This window comes from Psammomys obesus, unplaced genomic scaffold (assembly GCF_907164565.1).
Source record: "Psammomys obesus unplaced genomic scaffold, mPsaObe1.curated_primary_1811, whole genome shotgun sequence".
NCBI classification, from domain to species: Eukaryota; Metazoa; Chordata; class Mammalia; order Rodentia; family Muridae; genus Psammomys; species Psammomys obesus.
The window spans coordinates 1,292,640-1,319,804 of record NW_026586383.1 but is presented as its reverse complement, the minus strand read 5'-3'; the positions used below and the strand labels follow the sequence as shown (position 1 = coordinate 1,319,804).

The following is a 27,165-nucleotide window of genomic DNA, read 5'->3' as shown; positions in this document are numbered from 1 at the left end:
GCTACATGAGAAAAACCTTTAAATACTAACAACAAAAAGTTCAAATTAAAATAGCAAAGGGATATCACCACCACCTTACCTGATTGAGAGTTTTTAGAGTTGTATATACACCTGCTACAAGTTTACCCTTCTAGAGTAAATAACTTAGTGCTTTTAGTATAATCAGAGTTGTACAATCATCACTATTACCAAGCTCCAGAAACCCATACACCTGAGCAGTCACCCCTAATGGTCCTCCCTGGGATCACAATCTATCAATTTCTACGGATCTGCCTACCCTGGGATGTCATATAAATGAAATCAGAATTAAAATGTTTTATTATCATTCAAAAGCTAACTAGCTTTCAAGAGGAAAAAAAAGACTGATAACCCAAAAGGAAACCACACTGACCCTGAATGAGCTCTGAGAGCAAATCTGCAGATATCGTCAGAACTGAAGAAAAGCTGGAGCCTCAGGAAGAAGGCCCGGTTGAAAGCAATCCTAAATCTCCAGTATACAGGAAATGCTTCAGAGATTCACAAAGCATCAGCCCTGCCCACTCCTCCTCCTTTCCCCTGAGTTATCAACAAACTGAAACAAAAACTCCCTAGAAGCTCTGTTAGTATCTGGAGGATTAAACACAAAAATGCCAGCACAGCCCAGGATCCAGCTCAGTTGGAGCTGTGCTTGCCCAGCATGCACAAACCCTGGGCTTCAGCTCTACCACCACAGAAACCAGAGAGCAACACACTCTTACAACCCCAGCTGTTGGGAGGTGGAGACAGGAGGATCAGAAGTTCAAAGGCGTCCTTAGCTATATAGGGAGCTCAAGACCAGCCTGGGCTACATGAGACCATCTCTCAAAACAACAATAAATTAATACACATATACATACATACATACAAATCCACTGCAATGTTTCAAAAAGCAACCTCAGATTATAATTCTGCACAAATACCCTATAAGGGCAGTTGCTGCCAGCACTCACCCAGCAGCTCTGGGACCTGTGAGGTCTAGTGAGCCATAAGCCAAAAGCCACCTCCAAAAGCCCCAGCATACATGACCCAACTATAATGAAAAACTAAGTTCAGATGAAGTCTCAGAAAATCAAATTCAGAAGGGATACAACTCTAAAGACATTTTACCAGGGCAGATTTATGATGTGAAAGGGCAGCCATCATTCCTGTTCCTAGCAAACACCCCAAGCTAGGTGAAGTGAACGCCTGCCTCCCCAGGTTTGGCGAGCATCATTTGTACACCTCAGCACACACCTCTCTGGCGATGTTACTCAAAGCTTCATCTTCTGCAGAAAATCGGTCTTTCACAGGTGTTCTTTTCCTTCCAGAACCAGGAGTCCCCATCTTGTTTTTTAAAATAATTTTTTAACTCTGAAAATGAGTTTGCTTGTGTTAGGCCCTGAAATAAACAAAAAAAGTAAGTTAGGATGTTTCATTGTGCAATTTTTGAGGCTTATTTAAACATTCAACTTTAACACTGCAATTCTATTTCTCCGCAAAGAAATCAGTAACTGAATTCCTTTGCCCACTACCAAATTATTTCAGTGCATTTTAGAATATTCAAATTTATATCAATTACCAACTTGCTAACTTCACTAAGCTATTCACAACAACCTATGAGAATATGTTATCTTAGCTCAGAAAACTGAAACAAGCTATAATTGTACTGAAGAGTATAAAATTAATAAGGCTTTTTCTAAAATCTATTTCCAAACAAGAATGATGCTTCATAAATCATTCAGTCTAAAGTTTTAGAAATAATTTACTCACAAGATTTCAATATTGAGCTTTAAAGTAACGCAAAAGCAAATTTGCTTTTTAGCATATTTTAAAAACCAATTCCAATTAAATCACAACTACACAGAACAACTAACTGAAGGTCATGATTCTGCAGTTAATTATAAGCAACTATAAGCAACACTTTCCATGCAATAATATCTGGGTTCTAGCTATTGCCTGATACAACAAGTGCTGAAGATAGTAAAACAGGCAGCCAAGTACTTAAGAATGTGTCTATGTACCTATGATCACATATCTGTACACACACACACACACACACATATATATATATACATGCATAATGTTTGTAAATGTACACACACACATATATGAGAGTACAAGCAAAACTATTTAAGGGATCAAATGGTACTAACATGGGGGAGAAAAGCAGGAATGAGCACGGGAGAAAACACAGTGACAGTAATATATACATGTATGAATTTTTCCTATGAAACCCATTACCACGCACAATGAATATATTCCAACAAAATTATGCTTTTAAAAAGAGGACCTCTGGGACCTCTCACAACTGTTATTATTAGGTGCATCTAATTCTTTTCTAGAATTTAGCAACAAGGATGACAACAACCTAAACTAAGGCTGACAGAGCCCATGAGAGTGGTGCGTGTGTCACGCCCTGGGTTTACTTTCTATCATGCCCACCCCCAATGTCTCCCCATGACAGAGAGTATGACAAACTGAATGAAAGCCCCTTCTTAAATACACTGCTGAGAAACAGAGCTCATTTAACTCAGCATCCGGTAAGTCTAAATTTTTTTCCTAATTTTAATAAAAGAAAGTGGAGACATTTATTACAATATGACACACCAAGATCCCCGAGTTAGTTTACCCCCTTAGAACAGGATATGTTCACCTGGATACAGAGATAAAAATGTAACTAATAATAAAAAAATTAAATTAAAAAAAAAGAACAGGGATGTTAAAAATACACATCTTTAGTGTGCTCAAATTTACTTGATTGAACAATATTAAATAGTCCAACCAATGCCTGGCCCAACCTGAGACCCCATGGGAGACAGCCAACCCCTGACAGGATTGACGATACTCTGCTACACTTACAGACTGGAGCCTAGCACAGCTGTCCTCTGAGTGGCTCCACCCAGCAGCTGATGGAAACAGAGGCAGAGACCCACAGCCAAACATGGAGTGGAGCACAGGGAGTCTTGTGGAAGAGTGGGTCAAGGATAGAAGGATCTGGAGGTGACAGGATCTCCACAAGAAGACCAACAGAGCCAACTAACCATGGCCTAGGGGGGCCCTGTGGAGATGGAAGCACCAACCAAGGACCACGCATGGACTGGACCTAGGCCCTCTACAGACATGTAGCCCATGGGCAGGTCAGTCCTCATATGGGTTCCTAGTAAGGGAAGTGGGGCCCGACTCTGACATGGACTCTGTTGCCTGCTTTTTGATCACTTTCCCCTGGCGGGGCTGTCTCACCAGGCCACTGGGGAAGAGGTTGTGCTCAGTCCTGATGGGACTTGATATGCTGGGGTGGGAGTGGAGGTTTCTCTAAGGAGTAGAAGAAGGGGGATAAACGGAGCAGGGAGGGAGGGTGCGATCATACAGACAGAAGAGAAGGGGCTATGACCGGGATATAAAGTGAAGAAATAAATAAAAATTTAAAATTAAAAATACAAACCACTTTCTATCCTACCCCCCAGAAAAAAAAAGAAAAGAAAATTAAGTAGAACCACTTCAATAGAAATGTTTTTCCCAATCAAAGTTCATGCCAATCTTATCTTTTCTGACATGACTTATTACCTTGAGCTGGCTTACACTTTGTAAAGAAGATCTGAATAACTGCCTGACTGTATTCCATGTACACCAGAGGTGTACCTGGTGCCCAAGGAGGACAGAAGAGGGCAGTGGATCTCCTAGAACTAGCTACAGACTGTTGTGAGCCACCATGAGGGTGCTTGGAACCGAACCTGCATCCTCGGAAAGAGCAGAAAGAGCTCTGCTGAGACATCTCTCCAGTCACAAGTTGCCTCATGTTTGTCAATAAAAGCAGATGCCAGACCTAGTGGCCCCACCTTTAATCCTAGCACTAGTGAGGCAAAGGAAGATGAGTTTCTCTGTGAGTTTCATACCAGTCTGGTCTACGTAGTGAGTTCCAGGCCAGAGCTATACAATAAGACCCTTTCTCAAAAAAAACAAAACCAACAAATTAAGACTGGGGATGACCAATCTCTTCACTGTAAATAAACCTATCTAGATAAATCATATTTTAATGGAAGCAAACAAAGGTTCCTCTCTGAAAGGAACAGCTGACAAATTATTTCTTGAAACATACAGGGGAGTTTTCTTAGAAGTCTCCAACCTTTCCCCAGGAAGGCTCAAATGAGCCACAATTAATGCAAGCATTTAATAAACTACTAAGCATCCCAGAAATATGTAAAGTATCTTTACATATATAACTCATAAAACTGACAAAATAACTCATTTTTATTTACAACGTTAGACCATGTTTTTTTATGGTCCCAGACACTGAACCCAGGCTGCATGCTAGATAAGGCAAGGGGTGTATGAATAAGCTGCATGCTCAGGCCTCTCCTTCCTCCCCTGGAGGTTGGTCCCCACCACGCTGCCCACCCTCCTGAGCACCTGAGGCCGTGGGAACATACCACTGCCACAGGTTTAGGCTATAACTGAACAAAGACGGGATCAGGCTATCTTCTTCAGTACGCATATATGACAACACTAGTCAAGTTAAAGACTTTTGTTGGCTCGAGGAATGATCTGTTAAAAAATTAAAACACTCTTGACTATAACCACTTCACTGTGAAGAACATTTATGTAATGAAAAGAAAAAGCTGTAAGGTACTTTGTGATATTTTAAGTCTACTTCTGAGAATGTAAAGGAATATGTGAGTGTGTTGCAGTTTTCAGTCTCCTCAGCAGCCAGTATACACAGAAACAAAACTAAAGAAATTATTCAACAGCACACTTAAAATCTATGCATGTTTTTCTAAATAAATTTTGCCTTAGAAAAAGATCTCTATACAATTTTAAACTTAGTTAATGAGGTACAAGCCAAAATACACAGTGTTTAAATGTACCAGTATCTGCTCTGTTTTATGTAACAAGAAAGGCAAAGTGATGAAATCTAGATGGCAGGTTCACTGCACTCAGTTACAACTATTTCAATTTTTTTGTATAATTCAAAACATTTTAACAACGTATTTGGGGAAAATAATGCTTGAAAAGTATGACTGACTAGGTCAACAAAAGACCTGAGAACTTATGAATTATATATTTTTAACTACTTGATTTGAAAAAAAAAAAAAAAGGTAAAGGTAATCTCATACAAATAGTTACATATTTACTTGAAAAAAAAACAATTGGCAAAAGAAAAAATGGTCCAATTCCCTGAATTAGAAGAGAGGTCAGAGGAGAGAGGGGAGCAAAAGGAATTAGCTCAAGAAATCAGTCCTACCAACAGCAAAATAAGATTAACACATAAAATGAATAAGTCATTTGCAAAATCCATAGAAATAAAAAGTGTATCAAAAAACTGAGAGAAAGATATGAAACATTTTAAAAATGTAGCTGGGCCTGGTAACATGTCTCTCAAAACTTCAAATGTTCTGGGTACAGTGTGAGACCCTTAAAACAAAAGAAAAAGAATAACTGCACTGGCTAAAATGCCAGCACTTCACTAAGAAAAGGGAGGAACTGAACACAAATTTACTCTCCAGAGAACCTGAGAACCTATAGTGATTTTGCTCAGCTCATACTGTCTGGTGCCTATATCCCACAGGGTTATCCTAAGAACTGTAGAACGTACACTATTCCCATACCCGACACAACAGATACTAGCCTGCTTCCTCTCCTCATAGATGGCATGCCAGTGGTTGCATTTTCTTCCTTGCCAACTATGCTATTCTATAAGTATAAATATAAATGTAAGTGGTTACATGCTTGAGACAGTTTTTAAAATAGTTATTAACTGCAGTGAAGTCAAACTTGGATAATGTACTTTTACCAACAAATGCATTCTTCCGCACCCTGAAGAAACTACTTCCCAGTGTCATTCAAATGGCCTTCTTTCTAAATACCTGTTAAAGTTATCTCAGAGGATGAAACAGTAGGAAAAAATGTACATAGTGTTAAAGACAGAGACTTAAAATTGAAAATACACAGAGAACAAGAAAGGGTCTAGGGAGATGGCTCATTGGGTGAGAGTCTTTAGTGTGGAAGCATGAGGACCTAAGTTCAAATCCCTAGTATCCCCGTAAAAAATAACCAGGCACGGCTTTGTGGCTGTAACCTCAGTACTACAGGAGATAGAGATAAGAACATGACGAGGATTTCCTAGCTACAATCCTAGCTCCAGGTTCAGCAAGAGACCCTGTTTCAGAGGAGTACGGTGGAGAATGACAGAGAAGAATACCAGCACCCTCCTCTGGCACCACACACTCATGTGCACAAACTACACATACACACACAATAATAATGAAGCATAGATAAGTGAAAGTGAACCAACACAAGCCAGGTAACAAAGAACAAAGCTGAGCACAGAAAAAAAAAGAGAGAGAAAGAGAGAGAAACAAGTAATATAATTTAAAATCTTTGCTATAATATGGAAGTTTAAAATTAAAGACTTTTTACAAAATGTCATACAGCTTTTCTTGTTCTACATTTTTTTAAATGCCTGCTATTCTAAAGGCATGCCTTTAATCCCAGCACTCGGGAAGCAGAGCAGGCAAACTCTGTGAGTTTGAGACCAGCCTGGTCTACAAAGCAAGTTCCATACCAGCCCAGACTACACAGTGAGATCCCCATCTCAAAACAAATAAATATATCTACCAAGAATTTGCAAGGCACTTTTTGCATGGTACGGTCATTGCCTTGTAGTTGAACAAAAGAACAATGGGAAAAATCAGAGTGAAACAACATTAGCAAGAAGGGTGTAGTATCTATCTAACCATCTTTTTAAAGATTATTTTTATTTGCCAAACCTAGGTCTTCTGCCAAGAGCAGTGCACACTCTTAACTATAAGCCATCTCTGCTGAGCCTCCATCTATCTATAATTATGTTCTACTAGGGAGGGAAAACAGTATGGGCTCAAGAGATGGCTCAGTGGTTAACAGCACCAGCTGCTCTCCTTGAGGACCAGATTGAATACTCACACGATGGCTCATAAACTTCTATAATTCCAGTCCCAGAGGACCTAATGCCCTCCTCTGGTCCTTTGGGGCACTGCACACTTGTGGTACATAGATGCACGTAGGCAACATACTCGTACACATAAAAAATTATTTTAAGGAAAAACCTAATTATTTTCCTTTTGTTGTTTCTTCTGGTATTGTATACAAGAAACCATTGCCTATCTTAAGGCCACAATATTTACTCCTGCTTCTATGATTCATGAAGTTAACTTCTGAATATGGCATGAGACAGGGATCCAACTTTATTCTTTTGCATGTGAAAATTACTTGTCCTAGCACTACATGGTGAAAACACTACTTTTTCTCTAGTAAAATATCACGTCACCCTTATAAAAAATATCAGGTGGTGGACCAAGATGTCTCCGTGGGTTTAAGTACTTACCAAGGAAGGCAGACAACCGTGTTCAATTCCCAAAATCCATGTAAAGGTGCAAGGAACACAATCAAGGATATCTTGCTCTCTTACAACCTCACCTGCACCATAGCACACCCACACTCTACCCATACACACACTAATAATAAAAGTAAACAAAAATGTTAATCACCTGCCTATAAAATTAAAGAAAGACTCGGGGATAACTGGTTTCATTCCATCAATCTATGTGTTTTTCTTTATGCTGTACCACACTATTCATTAGTGTGACTTTGTATGATGTTCTAAAATTGAAAAAAAGAGAGTCATTCAACTGTTATCTCGTCCTTTAAGATTTCTGGTTTGTGAGTTCTGTGCATGTCCACATAAACTTTAGGAACCGTTTGTCATTTTTTAGAAGAAATAAATGAAAAAGAAAAAAAATGCATCTTGAATTATAATGGCAATTACAATGTCTCTATAAATCAATTTTGGAACAACTTTAATAATATTAAGCCCCTGACCCAAATGATGGGATTCTTTTCAGTTATTTTGGTTCTCTTTATTTTGCTCTACAGTCTCTTGTTTTCAACGCCTTGCATTTCTTTATTAAATTCATTGCTATGTCACAAGTGTCATTTAAAAGCTTAAATGGACAAGGAAGTTTCTATAAATTGTGACAAAAAATCAGGTTACCACTAATTCCAAAACAAAAAACAACAACAGAAAAAAAAAAAAAAAAAAAAAAACAGAAGGTTGTGAAGTCAGAATCAGGAAGAAGATATCAGGAAAAGCTCTGAAGTCAATTCTCCAGATCCATTTAGTCTTTAGCAGAGCCGAGGCTGGGTAGATGAGAGACTGTATGTACATTTTCAGACACAATGTAAGGTGTGGCGGCACACAGCTATAATCCTAGCACTTGGGAAGCTGAGGCAGAGTGGTGGCAACAACCATGACCCGCTTTAGATCTTATACTAAGGGGAGGGCCATTTCTGATCCAACACCTAGAGCCTCCAAGTACACTGGCACTCAAATGTACTTTCCAACACAGACACACACATATAATTAATAAATATTTTAAACTAAATTTAAAAAAATTAATAATAAAGAAAACAAAATTTGGGGGCTGGTGAGATGGCTCCATGGTTAAGGACCTGAGGACCAGAATTCAGTTCCCAGTAAATACTTCAGATGGCTCATGACCATGTAATGTCCACTTCTGGCATTCAGGTGTACATGCAGACAGAGCACAAGAAACAAAGAAAGAGAGAAAAAATGAGAGAGACAGACAGAGGAAGGGAGGAATGGAGAAAGGGAGGGAGGAAAAGAAAGAAGAGAGAGAGAGAGAAAGAAAGAGACCATAAATACTTTTAAAAAGAAAATGAAATTACATGAATAAATATGATTGCCCCAATTTCTTTTTACTCTATAATAAAACAACAGAAAATGGCACAAGCTGACACTAATAGCTTAATGTCACACTGTAATGAATGGCAGCCTATGAAAACTCAAGGGACACCGAAAAAGAAAAGGAAATTTTTAAATGCCTCTTCAGTAGAAAAGATGAAAAGTGGTAAATAAACCAAGCCAGGAAGTGTGTTAGACCATGCACCTGTAAAAGCTATGCAGAAAGACAATACATCCGGGTTTTCACCTTTTAAGTTTTAAATACTGCATATAAAAATGTTACCTTAATGGCTGTAACAGAGCTACTTCTGACAGAAAAGCATGAACTTGGGCTGGGAGATAACTCAGAAACTAAAGTCCTTGCTCTGAGGACAAAGTGTGACGACAGGAGTTTGCACTTCCAGCAGCCATGTAACAGACAAGCTGGGGCAAGATGGCTGGCTAGACAGGGAATCAGGTCGCTCCAAGCTCATAGACAGACACTGCCTTAATACATAAGACAGAGAGCAACTGAGGACCCTGTTTCAACCTCTAAACTCCACATACATGTACACACACACGAACACCACAGACACATAATACACATTCGAAAAGCAACAATAAACTTATAACAACAGTGTTGAGACAATAGCAATAAATTAAATAGAGGGAGGGCCCGTTTGGTCTATAAGAACAACTGGCTGAAAATTCTGTGCCTTGTCCACCATTTTAACAGGTCTTGGTGGCAGGCATGGGACACACACAGCCTTGCCTATCTAGGTAAGCACTCTGTGACTGAGCTACACACCTAGGCCCTTTATCCACGTTTTTGTGTCATGAAGCCTGTGTACAGCAAGATGCACAATAAATGTGGAATGAACAAATGAGAAATAGTAAAATTCTAAAGGCCTAATTTCCACCATGGAATAGAGGAGCAGGGATGGACAGAGCAGGGCTGGAGACCTTGCTCCACACATCCCAGGCCCTGGGTCTCGGCCTCAAGCACTAAATTGGGAATCCTCACTTCAATTAGTTTTGATTTTTTAATTCCATATTCAAAGTTTAATATATACATATGATCATAATTTCAAACATAACTCACTAATATTTTAATGTCTTTAAAATAAAAAGCTGAGGGCCAGAGAGATGGTTTACTACCAAGCATGATGACCTGAGTTCAACCTCCAAGACCCACATGAAGAGAACCAGCTCCTCTACACAGCCACATCACGGTGCATTGGCACTTCCAACATGCACAAGCACACAAACAAATGTAATTTAAGACTTGAGTTCCAGTTATACACAGAAGAGTAACCACAACTCCATCTACTTCCTTAAACTCCAATAAATCTTAAGTTTTGAGGCCTGGGTGGCAGTGGGAGGCTGTAATTTCAATTAAATATTTAAGATGCATAACACTAAGTAGAGAAAGGTTAGCTGAGGATAGCCAGCGTGGCTGTTAGAGCATAAGCGCCTGCAGAGAGTGAGTCAAACACGAAATGAGCAAGCTGACCTCTACAGAGCTGTCCAGCATGGCTAGAAAGCAGGCATGAAGGCCAGGCTTCCACATCCCCCCCCCAAAAAAAATGACATCACTTTTAAGGTCTCTATTTACTACACAGTTAGACCTCCAAGACACTGTCCACAGGCAAGCCAGAAACAGAGATTACATATTGCAGGTATCTCCATAACATGTCCATTAGATATGATGCTCAAAGACAGAGAGCAGGCCCTGCTTTCCAGAGCTACAGGGAGAGGGGAAGGGAGTGGTGTCTTCTCAACGTGATGAAACGCTCTGGGGTTGGACAGTTAGACAGCTTTGCAAATACATTAGAAAACACTGCAAAGACCTTCACTTTAAATGGGTAAATGTTGTGAAATATAAATTTTACCTCAATAAATAAAGGTGTTGGGTAGTGGCCGCGGCACACGGCTTTAGTCCCAGCCCTTGGGGGTAGAGGCAGGCACATCTCTAAATTCAAGGCCAGTCTGGTTTACAAAGTTAGTTCCAGGATGGCTACGCACATAGTAACCCTGTCTTGAAAAAAAAAAAAAAAGAGAGAGAGAGAGAGAGAAAGAAAGAGCGAGCAAGCAGTGGCATTCCTTTAATCCCAGCACTTGGGAGGCAGAGGCAAGTAGATCTATCTCAGTGAATTCAAAATAAGCGCGATCTATAGAGTGAGTTCCAGGACAGCCAGGCCTACAGAGAAAGCCTGTCTAGGAAAAAAAAAATTAATGATAATAACAATCTCTTAGACAGATTGGAAAGTTCAGAAAATCTCACAGAGAAATGAAAAAGACAGCCAGAAAATAAAACCAAAGTTTGAATAAGCACAGGAGTAGTGTTAGGGTAATCTTTTTGCACACTGTGTAAAGGCCATCTTTGTATTATTCAAATGTTGGTTTCCGTGCCAGCAGAGTGTAACTGTCAAGACTTTGGTATTGTTATTTTTATGGATAATCACTTGCCTTAGTATTTTGTAAACATACACTTCTCTTACCTTTCTGATTGGTTTAATAAAGAGCTGACGGCCTATAGATGAGGCAGGAGAGAAAAGGTGGGACTTCCAGGCAGAGATAGGAACTATCGAAAAAAATAAGGTGCAGGGAGATTTGCCAGCCAAACATGGAGGAAGTCGGACATACTGGAACTGAGGAGCAGTAACAGAGGCCATGTGGCAAAAGCGGCTAGAATAAGCAGGTTAACTAAGTTTATGAGCTGGCGGGGAACAAGCCTACGCTATCAGGTCCAAGCTTTCATAAATGATAAAATGTGTCCGTGTCATCATTGGGAGCTAGCAGGTCAAGACAGTCCGGTGACGGAGTAGGGTCTGCAATGCTAACATTTGAGAAACTGAGGCGAGAACTAAGATGAGAGGATTTGAGAGAGGCGGTGAAGTGAGGGTGATGATAGCTGGCAGACTGAAAGGCCAGTGTGAGCCAACAGCAATGTCTGACTCACATCAGGAGTGCCCCAGTGAGTTATCACAGTGAATTTAAACATTGAAAATGAGACAATATTTGGCCTCTGAGACTAGGAAAAGCAATCATATAGAAGTTAACAGAATGCCTTGAGACTTCTAGAAGGAGTTCTGGAAACAAGATAGACTCATGAATCAAAATTACAGATAATCTACAAGTGACCTATAACCCAATCAAGTCACACTCTTCTCAAACTTGACTATGAAAGATAGTCCAGATATGTAAAGGCTTGAAGCTTAACCTATTTTACCTTTTTCACTATGCTATTAAAATGCTTCATCAAATCAAAGAGGATAATCAAATGATTTGAGCATAAAATCTAAAGTACACAGGAGCATTAGGGGTCCTCACTGGTATGATGGATATTCCCAGGAAAAGGAAATACAAATTGAAACCATGCAATTCAAAAAAACTAACAGAGGACCACTGTCATTAGTAAACTATCTCAATCTTTGGGATCCCTTTAACCTAAATCCTGTGCAGGTTTTCATCCGAATTTAGTCTGCCTTGACTCCCATGTTGAGTTTCCCTTCGGTCCCTCCCTCTGCCTAGATACACTGATCAACATCACACCAGAGTGTTTACCTTCTATCCATCCCCAACAGGCAGAACATTAATGCGCTCAGAGGCAAAAAACATACAACCAGCCTGCTTCCCTAACCACATTTTTCCAGATATTTACTAATACCTTGTAAACATTTCAGCTACAATAGGTGACTTGATTATCATGAGCCACATGTTTCTCAGAACTCATTAACAAGTTTTCCCAAAAATAAGCCCACCGAGGGCTCAAGGAAGACTTCTGATTTTCCTCTCAGGAGCCTTCATCTAATAATGGGCAAAATGGACTTTCCCTCCATAGTCACTCAGTTTTCCAAAGCCAAACAACATACCACTCAAAGAGACACAACGCGGCAGAGACTGGCTCACCACTCACCAAGCTATGTCCCTTTTCTGCCATGGTTATGTTCTGCTCTCATCTGTCCTTGGAGGTAAGCACAGCCATTTCATTGCATTCTTGACAATGCAATGTGGGCAAGAGCAAGCAGGGTCCAGGCCTGCCATCAAACTTTCTGAACTCTACTACATTCCCTCTCTTTACCCTGGCATCTGCCAGCCAGATGCCAAGCACTAGTGAAATCCTTGAAGGCCCTAGGGGACAGAAGAGTCCCTAGAAATAAAACTCTTGAATGATTGTGGAACAGACTAACTCTCTGACTGCTTTCCAACTCACAGTAGACAAGGGCGTAAATGTGAGCAAGGGAGAAAAAATCTTGACCATATTAAGACTTAAAGATTGTTAAAGCAGTCAACCTGAGTCATGGATGTCACACAGCAGCAGGACACCTGCCATACATGCACAAGCCCTGGATTCAGTCCCCAGTACCACAAAAGCAATTAACCTGCTCTGAAACACACAGCAGGTGATACAGGTTTCCAGCTTTTCAAAATTAAAGCACATATTGGGTAGAAATGCATCCATACAAGTGAAGGAAACTGGGGAGCAATGGCCCCAAGAGAGCCAGCCACTATGTGTAGAATGTGGCAGAATGTAGACTGTGGAGGAGGACAGTAGGTACCAGGGAAGTCAACCCTGAGGGACCAGCTCAGATAACCTTCATATGTAATTTCTTAGCCTAGTAGTGACAACACTGATGCTCACTCTTCTTTAACCATTTTTGTTTTATATTTTTCTATATTCCATAAGATAGTTGATACTTATGTTACATGTTGGTATATACAGGAAGAGTTGGAAAAAATGAAAAACAGTTGGAGCATATGGGTGGAAACATAAACAAACAGAAAATTATGCAAATTTTAATAGAAAAGAAAATTTAGAAAGGACATAATCAAAATATAATGTGTAGCTGAGTAATAAACAGTACCTAACTATAATAAAAACATCAATTATTGACTTCAAAATTGGAATGCTACAAGGACGTGAAATAGGAGGCAAAGAAGTGAAAGCTAGGAATGCCTTATTGTCCCAGCACAGGGGGGCTCGGGAGGGTCACCATAGGTTAGAGGCCAGTGTAGGCTACATAGTACACTCAGGACAGCATGAATTACAGTCCGACCCTGTCTCAAAAAAAAAAATTATTACAAAATAACAATGACACCAACAGTAATTCTGAAGACAGTAACATTAAAAGTATTCACTTCTTTAAACAAAGGAGATATATATACAATGTGTCATTTTGTAACCAGGTATAGCAAACAAATTCTTAGGTGGCTCCCTGCCCTGAATCTCTTTTCTAGTATTTACACCATTGTGTAAATATCACTGACACATGAAGCCTTTGGGTGGGACCTGTTATTTACTTCTCACCAACAGAGTACGACAGAGGTCATAGGATGGCAAGCCTGTGACTGTGTCCCATTATGTAAGGCTGTGGTGCTGACTGACTTACTACACAGATTCCCATGGTGGCTTGATGAAATACAAGGACTACAAACAACTGCAGGCTGCCTCAGGAGCTGGGAGACAGCAGTCTTTAGGAGTAAAGTTATCACCAGTCAAGGAAGAACCCTCAGTGCCTAACCCACAAGAAAATCAATTCTGGCAACAACCTACATAATCTGGAAGAGGATTCTCCCAAGTCTCCAAGTGAGACTCAGCTGAGTCAACACCCTCAGTGTGGCCTCAACACACAGCAGAGGACGGAGCTCAGCCATTCTCAGACTCCTGTCACAAAGAAACGGAGGCAACAGAACACATGCTGTCTTAAGCTCCTAAATTTGTAGCATTACACACAGTAGTTCCAACCTTTAATTCTTTGAACAAAAACCAAACAAAGTTAGACAATACAAAAACTAATGAAAATACACGGTGGAGGTATACTTTGGAGAAAGAAGGGAGGGAGGCAAAAAGGGAGAGAGGAGAGAAAAAGAGAGAGAGAGAGAGAGAGATCTCTAAATACCAACAACCCAAAAGGGAAATTCAGAAAGCAACTCCATTGATAATAGCATTAAAAATAATAAAATACTTAGGAATAAGTTTACCCAAGGAAGCAAAAGACATATATTAAAAACACTGCCAAAAGAAAGTAGGAAAACAAATTAATTGAAAGACAGCAATATAAAAATAGCAAAATTGGTCAAAACAATACACAAATTCAATGTAATCCTATCAAAAGCCCAGCATGCTGGTTAATTTTAACTGCCAACACACCTGGGAAGACGGTTGGCCTGTGGCATGTCTGTGAGGGGATTCTAAGACTCAGTCCACTGCCCAGGCTACCCTGAAGTCTATTAGAGTGATGTAAGCTATCAAGCAAGCAGGCAGCAGCATGAATATATTCATTTCTCTCTACTCTTCACTATAGGTGGAATATGGGCTGTGAGTTCCTGCTTTGACTTCCCTACAATAATGAACTGTGAGCTCTAATTTTAGGCCAAATAACCCTTTTCCCTCAACCTTTCTTGATTTAAAATTTTACTACACAATTATAGTAATTAAAATGGTCTGTTATATGCATAAGGCAGACCCATAGATCAGTTACATAGCCCGCATATAATCCCAATGTGTATGGTCAAATGATTGTCAACAGAGGTGCCAAGACTATACAAAAGAGAATGGATCATCCTTCCAATAAATGGTGACACTGGTAAATTCATACTTGAATAAAGTTAGACCCGTTAGATTACACAATACACAAAAGTTATCTCATGGGGCTAGAGAGATGGCTCGATGTTAAAGGCTAAGCTCATCACCAAAACATAAAAACCCATGATGCATCAAGACCTAAATATATGAACTACAATCTTTTTGAAGAAAACGCACAGGAAAACCTTCATGACATGGGATTCAACAAACATTTCTTGTCAAATTTGACAAAATTAAAGGCAATAAAGGAATATACAAGCTAGATTTCACCAAATTTCACTTTTGTGCATCAAACCCCACTATAAACAGAGTAAAAAGGCAATCTAAAGGAGAAAACACTGGTAATTAAGGGTTGATTTCTTGGACATATAAAGAACTAAAACTCAATAACAAAAACAAATGAAGGGCCAGTAAGATGGCTCAGCATTTGCCACCAAGCCTGAGTTTGGTCCCTCAAAGTCCTGAAAACCTGGGAGGAAAGAACCTCCACAAAGCTGTCTTTAACCTCCACAATAATGCTGTGTGCACATGTACATACAGCCAGATATCCCCACCGCAGCCCCACCCCGTGTGCATGTACGTATGTGTGTATAAATAAATACTAACATAATTCATTTTTAAAAGGATGTGGGGCTAGAGACACAGCTCCAAGGTTAAGAGCACCACTGCTCTTCCAGAGAACATGAGTTTGATCGTCAGCATCCACAAGAGGCTAACAAGCATCTCAACTCAGCTCCAAGCGGATCTGATGTCATCTGGCCTCCCTCCATGAGCACTGTATCTACGTGGTACACAGACATACGTGAAGCAAAACACCCATACACGTAAAATAAACTAACTTTTAATTAAGAGACGGGCCAGGTATGGTGGCACACATCGTTAATCTCAGCACTGTACACAAAAAGATCCTCAACATCATTAGTAATTAGGAAAATACAAATCAAAACCACAATGAGATATACTTCACAAACCCATTAAGATAGATTTCATGATCAAATAAAAAATTGTTAAGAAAAGAGAAAATAACAAGTGCTGGTAGGCTGGTACACTGCCAGCAATTCCTCAGTATTTAGACATTAAATGATCATGATTCAGCAGCTCCCTTTCCAGGTATGTACACAAAATAACAAACTGGGACTTGAATGCACAGTTATACGCCATGTCCTTGGCAGCATTTTTCATGATAAGCAAAAGATGGAAGACATAAATGGGAATCAACAGAAGTCAAACATACACGCTACAGCATGAGTGCCTTTGATGGCGTTACGCTAAAGTAAGCCAATAGAGCAAATACGTGATTCCACAAATGTGATCTAGAGTAGATTAGAACTTACAGTAAAGTAGTTAAATCAGAGACAAAGTAGCAAAGTGGCTGCCAAGAGCTACAGGACCTGAGCATTAGGGTCTGGTGGGCAGTTTGAGGTTCAGTGATGACTATGTTCTGGAGATGGATTCCTTGGCAGCTGTGCCACAATGCTCTGTAATGGGACAGGCTTTGAGGGGTTAGTGGCAGATCAATGGCAGAGGGTTTGTGGAGCAGGGCAACATCGGGTGGAGAAGGCTTACACTGTATACATTTTCCACAATGAAAAGAATGGAAAAAGTCAATATGGTAATGTTACTTCAGTTTTATCACAATCCAAAAAATAAAACTGGGTGGATTTCAAGAGAATAATTTGGCAAGACAAGGAGACAATGACCTCAGTTTCTGGATTGTCCACACAGATAAAGTATTATCCATAGCATGGGGGGACATTCATTTGAAACGGAAATCTTTGTTTATCTTTTATCCTATACCCATTGAATCACTTAGCTGGAGTACTTAATGGTACTAAAAAAAAAAAAAAATAGTAACAACTGGTGTTTACTAAATTTTTATTAAAAATAAACAAATTAACAGGAAATTAAGTATCTTATTTTGTTTTGTTTATTGTTTTTAGAGGCAGGGTTTGTCTGTGTAGCCCTGGCTGCCCTGGACTTGCTTTGTAACCAGGCTGGCCTCAAATTCAGAGATCAGCATGCCTCTGCCTCCTGAGTGCTGGAATTTAAGATACTCACCACCATGCCCAATGAATAATAAGTATCTTAACATCTTATTGTTCGTAGACAGTACATTTTAATTCCTAGCTGTTAAAATGTTTCTGTTGAAAAGTGGAACTACAAAAAGAATAACTGCTCCCAAATAGCTTAAAAATTAAATGTTTTCAAAAGCACTAAATTATAGCCATTACATCAAAACCAGTTTAAAACAATACTCATATGAAGAAACTCTAAGATATATACAAGGTTCAAAGTGAAAACAATGGGTAAAGAGAATGTGTGATTCTGACAGGGTGTTAGATGGGGAGGTAGCAGCCCACTTCTCAGAAAATAAAAAACACCCTGATAAGGTTAACTTAAAGGTTTCTCCCAATTGTTAACCATTCTCTGTCCACCCGTCCCATGTTTAATTTTTTTGTTTTGTTTTATTGTTCTAGGAGAGAAAGCCTTACAATGAATCCTGAAGAAATCATCATGAAATGCTAATGACCCCAGAACTAAATTTCCTGAAGTAACAGCCTAATGTAACACAAATGATCAGGAACCATCTGCAGACTCACAGCTATACCTGCAAGCTGAATCCTAAAGAAAGCTTTGATTGCAGGACAGCTCAGCAGGGAAACAGGACATGAACCTTGGTCAGAGGGTGTAACCCCAACGGCTTTCTAGTCAAAGTGAGATCCCCTGAAGAACTTTAACCTAAGTCTCACCAAACAGAAAACACCAAGGTTTCCATGCAGCACTGCAAAGCACAGGGAGACAGCTATGGCGTCTGCTGAGAGGTGCAACTTCAGGGCAAGAAGGCTCACTGGGTGAGGACACTTGCTTGCCCCAAGCTTCACAACCAGAATGTGATACCCTCGAAGCCACTGAGTGGGAGACACAACTCTTTCAAACTGTCCTCTAACTTACATACCCACACATACAAAATAAATAAAATAGAAGAAAATTAAATAAAATATGTAACTTCACAGCACTTTCAAGGGAGAAGTAGAGTAAGAAGATAATTTAGCTGTGTGAATTCTAAATACTCCTGTAAAGCAGTCGTTATTCCAAGCTCCCAGTGGCAAGTGTGAAGGACTATGAGTTGGTTGACCATTTCAACTAGGAATATGACCTGCCTACACCCGTAACAATGCAAAACACACACACAGTCAATTATTTTGGCTGATTTTTGACAAGTGCTCCCAGAACCAGAATATAAAACATTAAGCTGGGACAATCCCATGTTCCTTCTCGTGCACATCATTTCTCTTTAGTTCTCTGCAATCAAATTCTTTCCAAAAATAAGTAAATAAATAATAGAAAACAAAAACCCGGATGCTAAGACAGAAACACCTGAATGTAATATACATGCTCAGCAGAGTTTCAGCCCAAAACTTAGCCTCAATCTTCTGAAGGCAAATGGTCTTCATAGCTCCCTCCCCCTCTTCTGCAGTTGCCACTTTCCCTAAACCGCAGGCCTTCCTGACTTGCAGCAGGGCCAAGCCAGATTATGGTTATGCGGTAGATCCGTCAGGCAAGTTTTGACAGGGCCTCAAAATAGACCCTGGACTCCATCCAGGGAAACTGCCACTCATGAGTGCCAGCCTCACCACACTTGAGCCTCTCAGCACTGACCCCTTCAGTCTCTCATTTCAAAGGGACAAAGGTCCCTGAACCTCCCCCGGCCATCAGCCACCTATAGAACTTCAAATTAAATTTTTGAACCTCCCTTGTCCTGCTCACCAACTCTTCACCTACACCTGCTTCCTGCTTGACAAAGGAATCCACCAACAGTGCTCTGGATTGCCAAGAAATTTCTGGCTCTTGCATTCAGTCAGTTATTCTATTTTGAATAGACAAACTAGTATGTAGAAGATAAAGAAGAATCATTTCTTACTCTTATGACAAATATCAGTTAACTTTAACAAGACAAAAATGTAAACTATATAAAAGTTGTTTTTTATTTTATTTATTTATTTGGGGGTCTTGTTTTTTGGTTGGTTGGTTGGTTGGTTGGTTGGTTGTTTTTGTTGTAGCCCCAGCAGACCTAGAAGGGGCTATACACACCAGGCTGGCCTTGAATTCAGAGATCTGCTCTGCCTCCCAAGTGCTGGGATTAAAGATATGTACAACCACACCCAGCTATATAAAAGTTTTGAATTAACAGAAAATATAAACTCTGAAACAAACCTACAATATAGAGCCATTTTACCAAATATAGTAGCTTATTTTTGTGAACACCAGGCTTCAACTATAGTATCTTGACATTAACCAGTTCAAATGAATTATGTGACACTTCAAAATGTTGACTTACAAAACACATTTGCAATTTTGAGACAAGGTCTTACTATATGCTGTATATACCATAACTGCAAACTCTCAATCTCCTGGCTTAGCCTCCCAAATATTGACAACAAGGTACATGATATGAAGCCCAGTTCACAACGTTTTTTAAAATGAAGAGATGGGTAAAGAACATATTTTTTTTAAAATTCTTCCTCTTCCTGTGACTGAGACTTTATTGTGTTCACAACCTAACTATCAACCTCAAAGTCATACATTCAAAACTACACTCCACAGATTGACTTAGAAATGGGTAAATACATGTTTACAAGGTTTTTTTAGAGCACTGTTTACAGAAGGCTAAAAATTACCTAATGCTTACTAATACGGAATTAGTAAAACTGTTGAAAATGAATAAATCTAGTCTTTTTTAAAATGAGATTGGTGTGGGTGCAGAAAAATATCTCAGACACATCACAGATAAAGACACTTCTAAACACAGGTAACTGAGAATCTGAAGGAGGAGAATACATGAAAAATCATTAACATGGTAGTCTGGAGTGGGGAATAGGAGGATGAAAAGATAAAAAGTTTGTGGCAGAATTATCAATCTGTGAAAGGTTCACAAATGTCACTGAACGCTTATCATCAGCATTTCTTTCTATGCGCATCATTTCTTCCCTCGTTCCAAGTGTCTCTGTTTTTACCTCTTTCTTCCCTGCCCCAGACTAAAAGAATAGCACACAGGGAGCAAGTCTCTGTGACCGTCCAAGAAATAGCTCTCTCTTGGATCCCCATGACAACCACAGAATAAGTACATAAATGAAAACACGTATCACATAATAATCCCAGTTTGTAGTTTATAATTTTAGCCTAGTGTATAACTGCTTTTCAGTCTAGACTAATTTACTGTTAACTAAAAAGTTTGAAAGGTTAAAAGGCAAAACGTAATGTCAAACATTCATTTCCCAAGATAGTCCACCCATCTATTAGTTTTAAGGGGAAAAACTGGAAATAAGGACTAAGATATTTTACTCACAAGGTAAATTGCTTGATTCCTTTCCTTCTAAAGTTTAAAAACCTGGGCTATGAATGATGGTCAGAGTCTATGCTTCATTTGCAAACATACTGGATAAGGTAGTATATTTTCCCATTCAGACTCTCCAAAGAGAAAGCAACTACTCAAAGAGAAAAGCTACTATCCCAACTGTTTTGTAGGTGTAACAGACAGTACTCGTTGGATAAGGACAGAATTCTATTTCCTTAAAATAATCCTCACCAATGCTCCCACCATGACACAGGGACAATCACCCCCACCCCATCATCAGTTCCTCAATTATGTTCATTTTCACAACAGGAACAAGAGAAGCAATTCACAAAGATCTTTGTAAGAAATCACTCACTCCTCCATCCTAAATTAATTTTAAAAAATTGTTTTGTATCACTAAAGAGAGATACCTCTTTTCTCTTCACTATGGAAATGCTTAAATCCTAATCTACAAAAATTTCCCTTGTGTTTTTAGGCATCAAGACTGTCTCCAATGAAGGTTTTCACAAAGGGTTTTCCAAAAGGGAATCTCTGGTTACAAGGAACAGCAGCTCTTAAGTCATCCTATCAGCGTGACAAAAAAGAAAAAAAAGCAACATTAGGGAACACTCTGAATATAAGAATAGATACCCAAAGTGAAAAAGATGCCAAAAATTTAGTCGAAGAATTAAAGGAATGTCTGTTTTACACAACACCAATAAACTTGATATTACTTTCCAATTAGTCAATAGGTCTTCTAACTGTCAATCAAGGTAAACAAAACAACAACAAAAAAAAAAAAACAGAAAAACAAGATTTGCACTATCAAGAACTGTGGGACTCAAAGTTATTCTGCATCTCATTTTGAAAAATTAAAATGATCAAATTACACTGCAGCAACACAAAGTTATTTCTAGTTTGAAATTAGTCAATTCTAAAAATAACCCAAAACTTCAATACACAATTAGCATAGTCTCATTCTGCATCTTTAAGGAAAAGATGGCAAAGTGTTGTGGTTTTCCACTCAGGAAGCTACTTTATATAGTACAAACTCTCTCACAGTACCTTAGTGATGGTAGCTCTTCTTTCCACTGACATTCATTTGGCTTCTAAACCCCTTCATTTGTCTTCCCACATCTGGTTTAAAAACGGGGGGGGGGGGGAGATTTAAAAATCACAGCAGTCCATTTAGTAACTAACAAAGGATTATAAAAGACATTATGCAAAGTTTAGAGTTTTATTTCCATACCACAGTGCATGACAATAATCACCCAACAACGAAGATAAGCAAACATTATGCATCACTTGCCATAAAGAGTAAAATTACCTAATTAACCGGGCAGAAACGAACTTTGCTTTCCACTATTTCAATGTGAAGAGCCAGATCAATGATTCACACAGTGAGCGTGACCTAACTTCCTATGTGAATCACACTTTCCGAAATTCTTATTCGGTATGAGCGTATTAAATACGAGGTCATCGTCTTCCTGTAGTTGTTAAACAGAGCATGATGTTGGTAAATTAGGGCTCACTCTGAAAGACATTCAAGCCTTGGTAAACTTGGCCAAGGAACACTATGCATTCTCCAGTAATTGCTTATTTTCACACCTATTCCTCGAACAAATACTGGGAAGAAAACGTCAAACACTGACTAACACAATCTGTCTGTCTCTACCCTGCGTTCCATCTCCCCGCTCCTTTTCTGCTCCTCTTCCCGTGAGATAATACAACACAAATAGTAGTCACTGTTATCCTGAGTCAATCAACGTACTGTACAAAAAACCGTGCAGCAAAAACGCTGAGTCACTAAATGGGAAAAAAAGCAAAAAGGGACTACAAATAATGAAAGCTTGGGATACCCGTTAGTCTTGTTGCAGGACTCTATCTATATATCCTGATGCGGGAGGGAATAAAGCAAACGCTTGAACTTTTCTCCTCTGGGTTTTCTTATTTCCCGGCTTCCTGCTGGATATCCACGGCAAAGGGAAACCAGGCCGGACTGGAGCTATGGAACTCCACAATGTGGGTGTAAATAACACCCCGTATTAGCCAAGCATTAACCCTGACCGTCCTGCCCTGAGCCTGTTAAGCCCCGCGCTTGAATTCAGATCAAGAAGGAACCAGGAGATGGGGGGGGGGGGGGGGAATCTCCCGTAAGAAGCTACGCCCTCCACCGGCCTGACAGCGCTCGCGGGGCGGCTCCTCCCGGGACCGGCTGCGGACGGGGAGACCGAGGGAGCGTGGCGCCGGGAGCAACGGGAGCTGGGGCGCCCAGCTGTCCGAAGGGATGCCGGTCCAAGGGGCGTAACCCCTTCCCTCTCCCCCGCGGGGGGCGGGCGAAGCGGGAGCCGGCGACCCGCCCGGCGACCCCGGCGCGGAGCCGGCCCGGGGCAGCGCCTCGGGACAGCCGGGCCCGTCGCCGGCTTCTTACCTGCGTGCGGCGCGGGCTGAGGCTGCGGCGCCTCCCGGAAGGGCCGGAGCGGCCGCCGGGGAGCGGGGCGAGGGGCGCGGCGGCCGCTCTGCGTCCCCACAGCGTCCGCCGCGCGGGCCGCGGGGAGGCGGAAGGAGGGCTCCTCGCGCCGCGGCCGGTCGCGCCGTCACACTCGGGCTGCCCTACGCGCCGCGGCCGAGACGGCGAACGCCACCCGGGGACGAGCCGCAGCCCGAGCGGCCGCTGCAGCTGCGGCGGTGGCGGGGCAGAGGGGCGGGGCCACCGGCCGGCGACCCGCTCACCCGGAAGTACTTGGGCGGGCGGCGGGGTGGCGGGCGCGCGCGGCGCAGGAGCCGCCGGGTGGGTAGCGGGGCGCCGGGCTCGCGTCGGAGGATGGAGCGGGTGGCGGGGAAGGCGACTCGCTCTCGCTCAAGCCGGGCCTGGCCCCGAGAGTTGGCACCGGAGCGTTTCGTGGCCGTGCTTAGGCCTGGTGGCCTCTGAAGTGGTCGGGTGGGAGAAGGGCTGCGATAGATGAGGCACCGGGCGCGCGGGCTGCGGGAAAGGATGGGGAGGGTGGGTGTGGCTGCACGAGATGAAGATACCTGTTTTTAAAGAAATTTCCAGCTGAGTCTCTAGCGCAGCTATTAGGGCTCTTGCTTAGCGATCTGTAGCCCTGGGTTCCATTCCCAGTATAAAGTCAGGTATGGTGCCGCCGTACACACATTGTCCCAGGTACCCTGGAGCCTGTGGCCGAGCAAAGGATTTGAATCACCACAGTGAGACCTGTCCCTCAATCCCAAAGTGTCTGTGGAAGCCCCACAGGTTCAAGGAACCGGAAGACCAGATCCTGCTCTCGGGGAAACTTACCTTCTAATTGAGTAGATGGACTTAAGCAGATCAGCAAGGTGATGACAGCTGGTCGTGAACTCAGCGGCAGACAATGATGAGAAAAAATTTGAGGGTGAGGCCTCTGGCTGCGAAGATGGTCAGAGAAGACCTCTGGCAGGAAGTGATAGCTGACCAGGTATTTGGGGAAAAGGGCACAAAATGCTCTTGGATGCAACCTCTCATCTACAAAAACTGCAGATTTCAGGAACACACGAATAGGACTTCGTGTACGGGCTTCTAAGAGGAATTTCTGAACCTATACCCATTGAGATATCAGAGGCTTTATCAAGATCAACTCGTATCAATCCTGTAGGTTCAGCACACACGGAAAAGTGTGCAGAGAGAAACTGCGCGCGCATGTGTGTCTGTTTGTGTCTACACACACTTAGCAAACAAAAGACAACCTTGTGTGATGTTCCTTGTTTTGTGTTTGTTTGTGTTTATTTGTTTGTTTGTTTTTAAGACATTAAATCTCTCATAGAGCTGGAACTTAACAGGTCGCGTATGTTGGCAGCTTCTCCGGTGCGGGGATGACAAGCACGCGCCGCCACACCTGGCTCTCTTTTACTGGAAAAGTAGGCGTTGGGGTGGTGTAGGGTAGTGTCGTGAAGCAGCCTTACAAGATCCCTATTACCGCTCCTTCATATGTTGCCACCTATTTAGCAACAGAAACAAAAGCCCCTCCTCTTGTTGAAAGTGTCTGTAATAAGTGATTCAAGTGTTGTATACTGACACCAAGGTTTTGTCATTGCAAGGAGTCCCTGACTCAGCCCACAACCCTGAATGATGTCGTAGGCAGTCTTTCTCAGCACATTAAGTATTTCTTTCTGCCAAAAATATCTGTTCCCAGATCTTTATGGAATATTCTGACATGTGAATGCCCCAGGTCTGTGTGGGCTGGCTGCTCTGGGGATATATTTAATAGAGGAAGGAAATTTTTGCAAATGTTTATACAGTTTGGGGGAATGAGATGGCTGGATCTGTACATATTTATTTCCACAGCAAATCTTTCATACTTTTCTTTGATGATGCCAAGAAATATTTTTTCCTTTTTTTAATAACAAATATTCGTTGCTGTGTTTACTTGCCTGCATCAGGTATTATATTTTTTTTTTATTTCTACTTTTGTAATGGGTGGAAAATAGATATATTTTAGCATGAATTTCTCTGATGTTAATGACAATAATGTGTTTTTCATGTTTCTCTTGTCTTTTCATATTTTTAGATGAAACTGTCTTGGCAAAAGCAATACTATGTCCCTTTGTCTGGAACATGTATCTGGAAACATCGTTAGTTCAAACATTAAAAATAAGCTACTTAGGGGCTGTGTTGCCTGCACAAGATCAACCCAGTCAAAATTTCAGCAGGGATGGTGGAGGAACTCCTGAGGCTTCAACTGTAACTGAGGAACTATTATTGACAGTTGATGGCTGCTGAAAAAAAAATGAGAGTGACTTTTCTTTGTGGATATGACCGTGCCCCAGTGGGGGGCCTCACACTCACGTACTTACGGCCGACAATAACTAGGCTCCAGGCTGGAAAGACTGCTCGGTGGTTAGGAATACATACTGTTCTTCCAAAGGACCCAGGTTTGACTCCCAGCACCCACATCGGGGTGCTTCACAACTGTCTCTAACTCCAGCGAAATCTGCCACTTCTGACCTCACTGGGCACCTGCACTCAGGTGCACATATATACATAATTAAAAATAATAAAAATAAATCTTAAACACAATAATTGGTCAGGACTATCAATAATAATTTTAAAAGAGGACATGAAATTGAGAGGAAAATGGATTTAGAGGTCTCGAGGAAGGAGGTTGTGGGTAGGAGTAGATGAGATCAAAATACATTATTACATGTATGAAAAAAATTGTTAAGATTTATTTATTGTTTATATAGTATTCTGCCTACATGCCAGAAGAGGGTACCAGATCTCATTATAAATGGTTGTAAGCTACCATGTGGTTGCTAGGAATTGAACTCAGGACCTTTTGAAGAACAGCCAGCACTCTTAACCTCTGAGCCATCTCTCCAGCTCCCCATGTATGAAATTTTAAAAATAAAAAAGATGGGTTACTTGGGCTAGAGAGATGGTTCTTAAACTAAAGCACTTGCTGTGACATGAAGGCCAGAATTTGTGTGCCCAGAATCCACATAAATGCCAGGCAAGTGTGGAGTTCATTTGCCATCCCAGCATTAGAAAGCAGAGATGGGGTTTGTGCACACCTTTAGTCCCAGCACTTGGGAAGTAGAGGCAGGCAAATCTCTGTGAGTTTGAGGCCAGCCTGCTCTATAAAGTGAGCTCCAGGACAGCCAAGGGTACACAGAGAGAAGCTCTGTCTTGAAAAACCAAAAATAAAAAAGCAGAGACAGGGATCTCCAGAGCAACCTGGCTAACCAGACAAGAACTATCCACGAGCTCTGTGTTCAGTTGAGAGACCCTGCCTCAATGAATACAGAGGTGAGCACTGACACATATATGAACATAAGTGCACATTACTCACATATGCAAAAAAAAGGAGGGGCTGCCACTTTGTAAGTAATGTTTTTATTTGTTTTGTGTGTGTTGGGAACATTTTTAATTTTTTTTGTTTTCTCCTTATGAGGTTATGGGAACCAAGTAATATAATTGCCATAGGCTATGTATATTTATTTTGTATTCTTCTAAAATTTCCTTGTCTAGATTTACAATTTTCATTTGATGTCATCTGTGTGTGTCATTCACCCAGTGTTCTTCATTAGTATCACCTTACATTTTCAAATCTAGATTTTTAGGTTTTGTTTCATATCAAAAAGGTACCACTTCACATTAATTCATTTCTGTTATGTTTGATTTGGCTCTTTCCTTTTCCTTTCTGCTTATGCCAATAGCTAATAAATCTGCCATGGTTGTCATCTCAAATTCCATTTATTTTTCAGAATTCTACCAGAGCCAGGTGTGATGGTTATATTAGTTACTTATCTATCACAGTGATAAAACATCATGACCAAAGACTGTATACAAAATCGAGGCTTCATTTGGTATGGTTCCAGAGGGACAAGACCCCATCACCATCGCGGGAAGTGCCAAGCTTGATAGCTGGAACAGCAAGCTAAGGGGTGGGGGTCACGTCTTCATCCACAGGCATAAAGCAGGGAAAACAACCCACAAATGGAGAAGTCTTTAAACTCTGAAAGCCCCGCCCAGCATCATACTTGCTGTGGCAAAAC

At 41.0% G+C, this 27,165-nt stretch overlaps 1 protein-coding gene across 3 annotated transcripts in view; it reads right to left on the bottom strand.

Annotated features, from left to right (window-relative positions):
• Lrrfip2 (LRR binding FLII interacting protein 2) overlaps positions 1-23,278 on the bottom strand; it is a 98,222-nt gene extending 74,944 nt beyond the window's left edge. Inside the window, exons 1-3 of one of the 3 annotated variants that reach the window (XM_055601846.1) lie at positions 23,066-23,278; positions 21,700-21,771; positions 1,252-1,396 (exon numbers count right to left, since the gene is read on the bottom strand). In XM_055601846.1, coding sequence (XP_055457821.1) covers positions 1,252-1,341 — 90 coding nt within the window. In that variant the 5' untranslated portion in view covers positions 1,342-1,396; positions 21,700-21,771; positions 23,066-23,278. The remainder of the gene's footprint in view (positions 1-1,251; positions 1,397-21,699; positions 21,772-23,065) is intronic. The other 2 variants (XM_055601844.1, XM_055601845.1) reach the window with 2 other exon arrangements.
• Between the last annotated feature and the right edge of the window lie 3,887 nt (positions 23,279-27,165).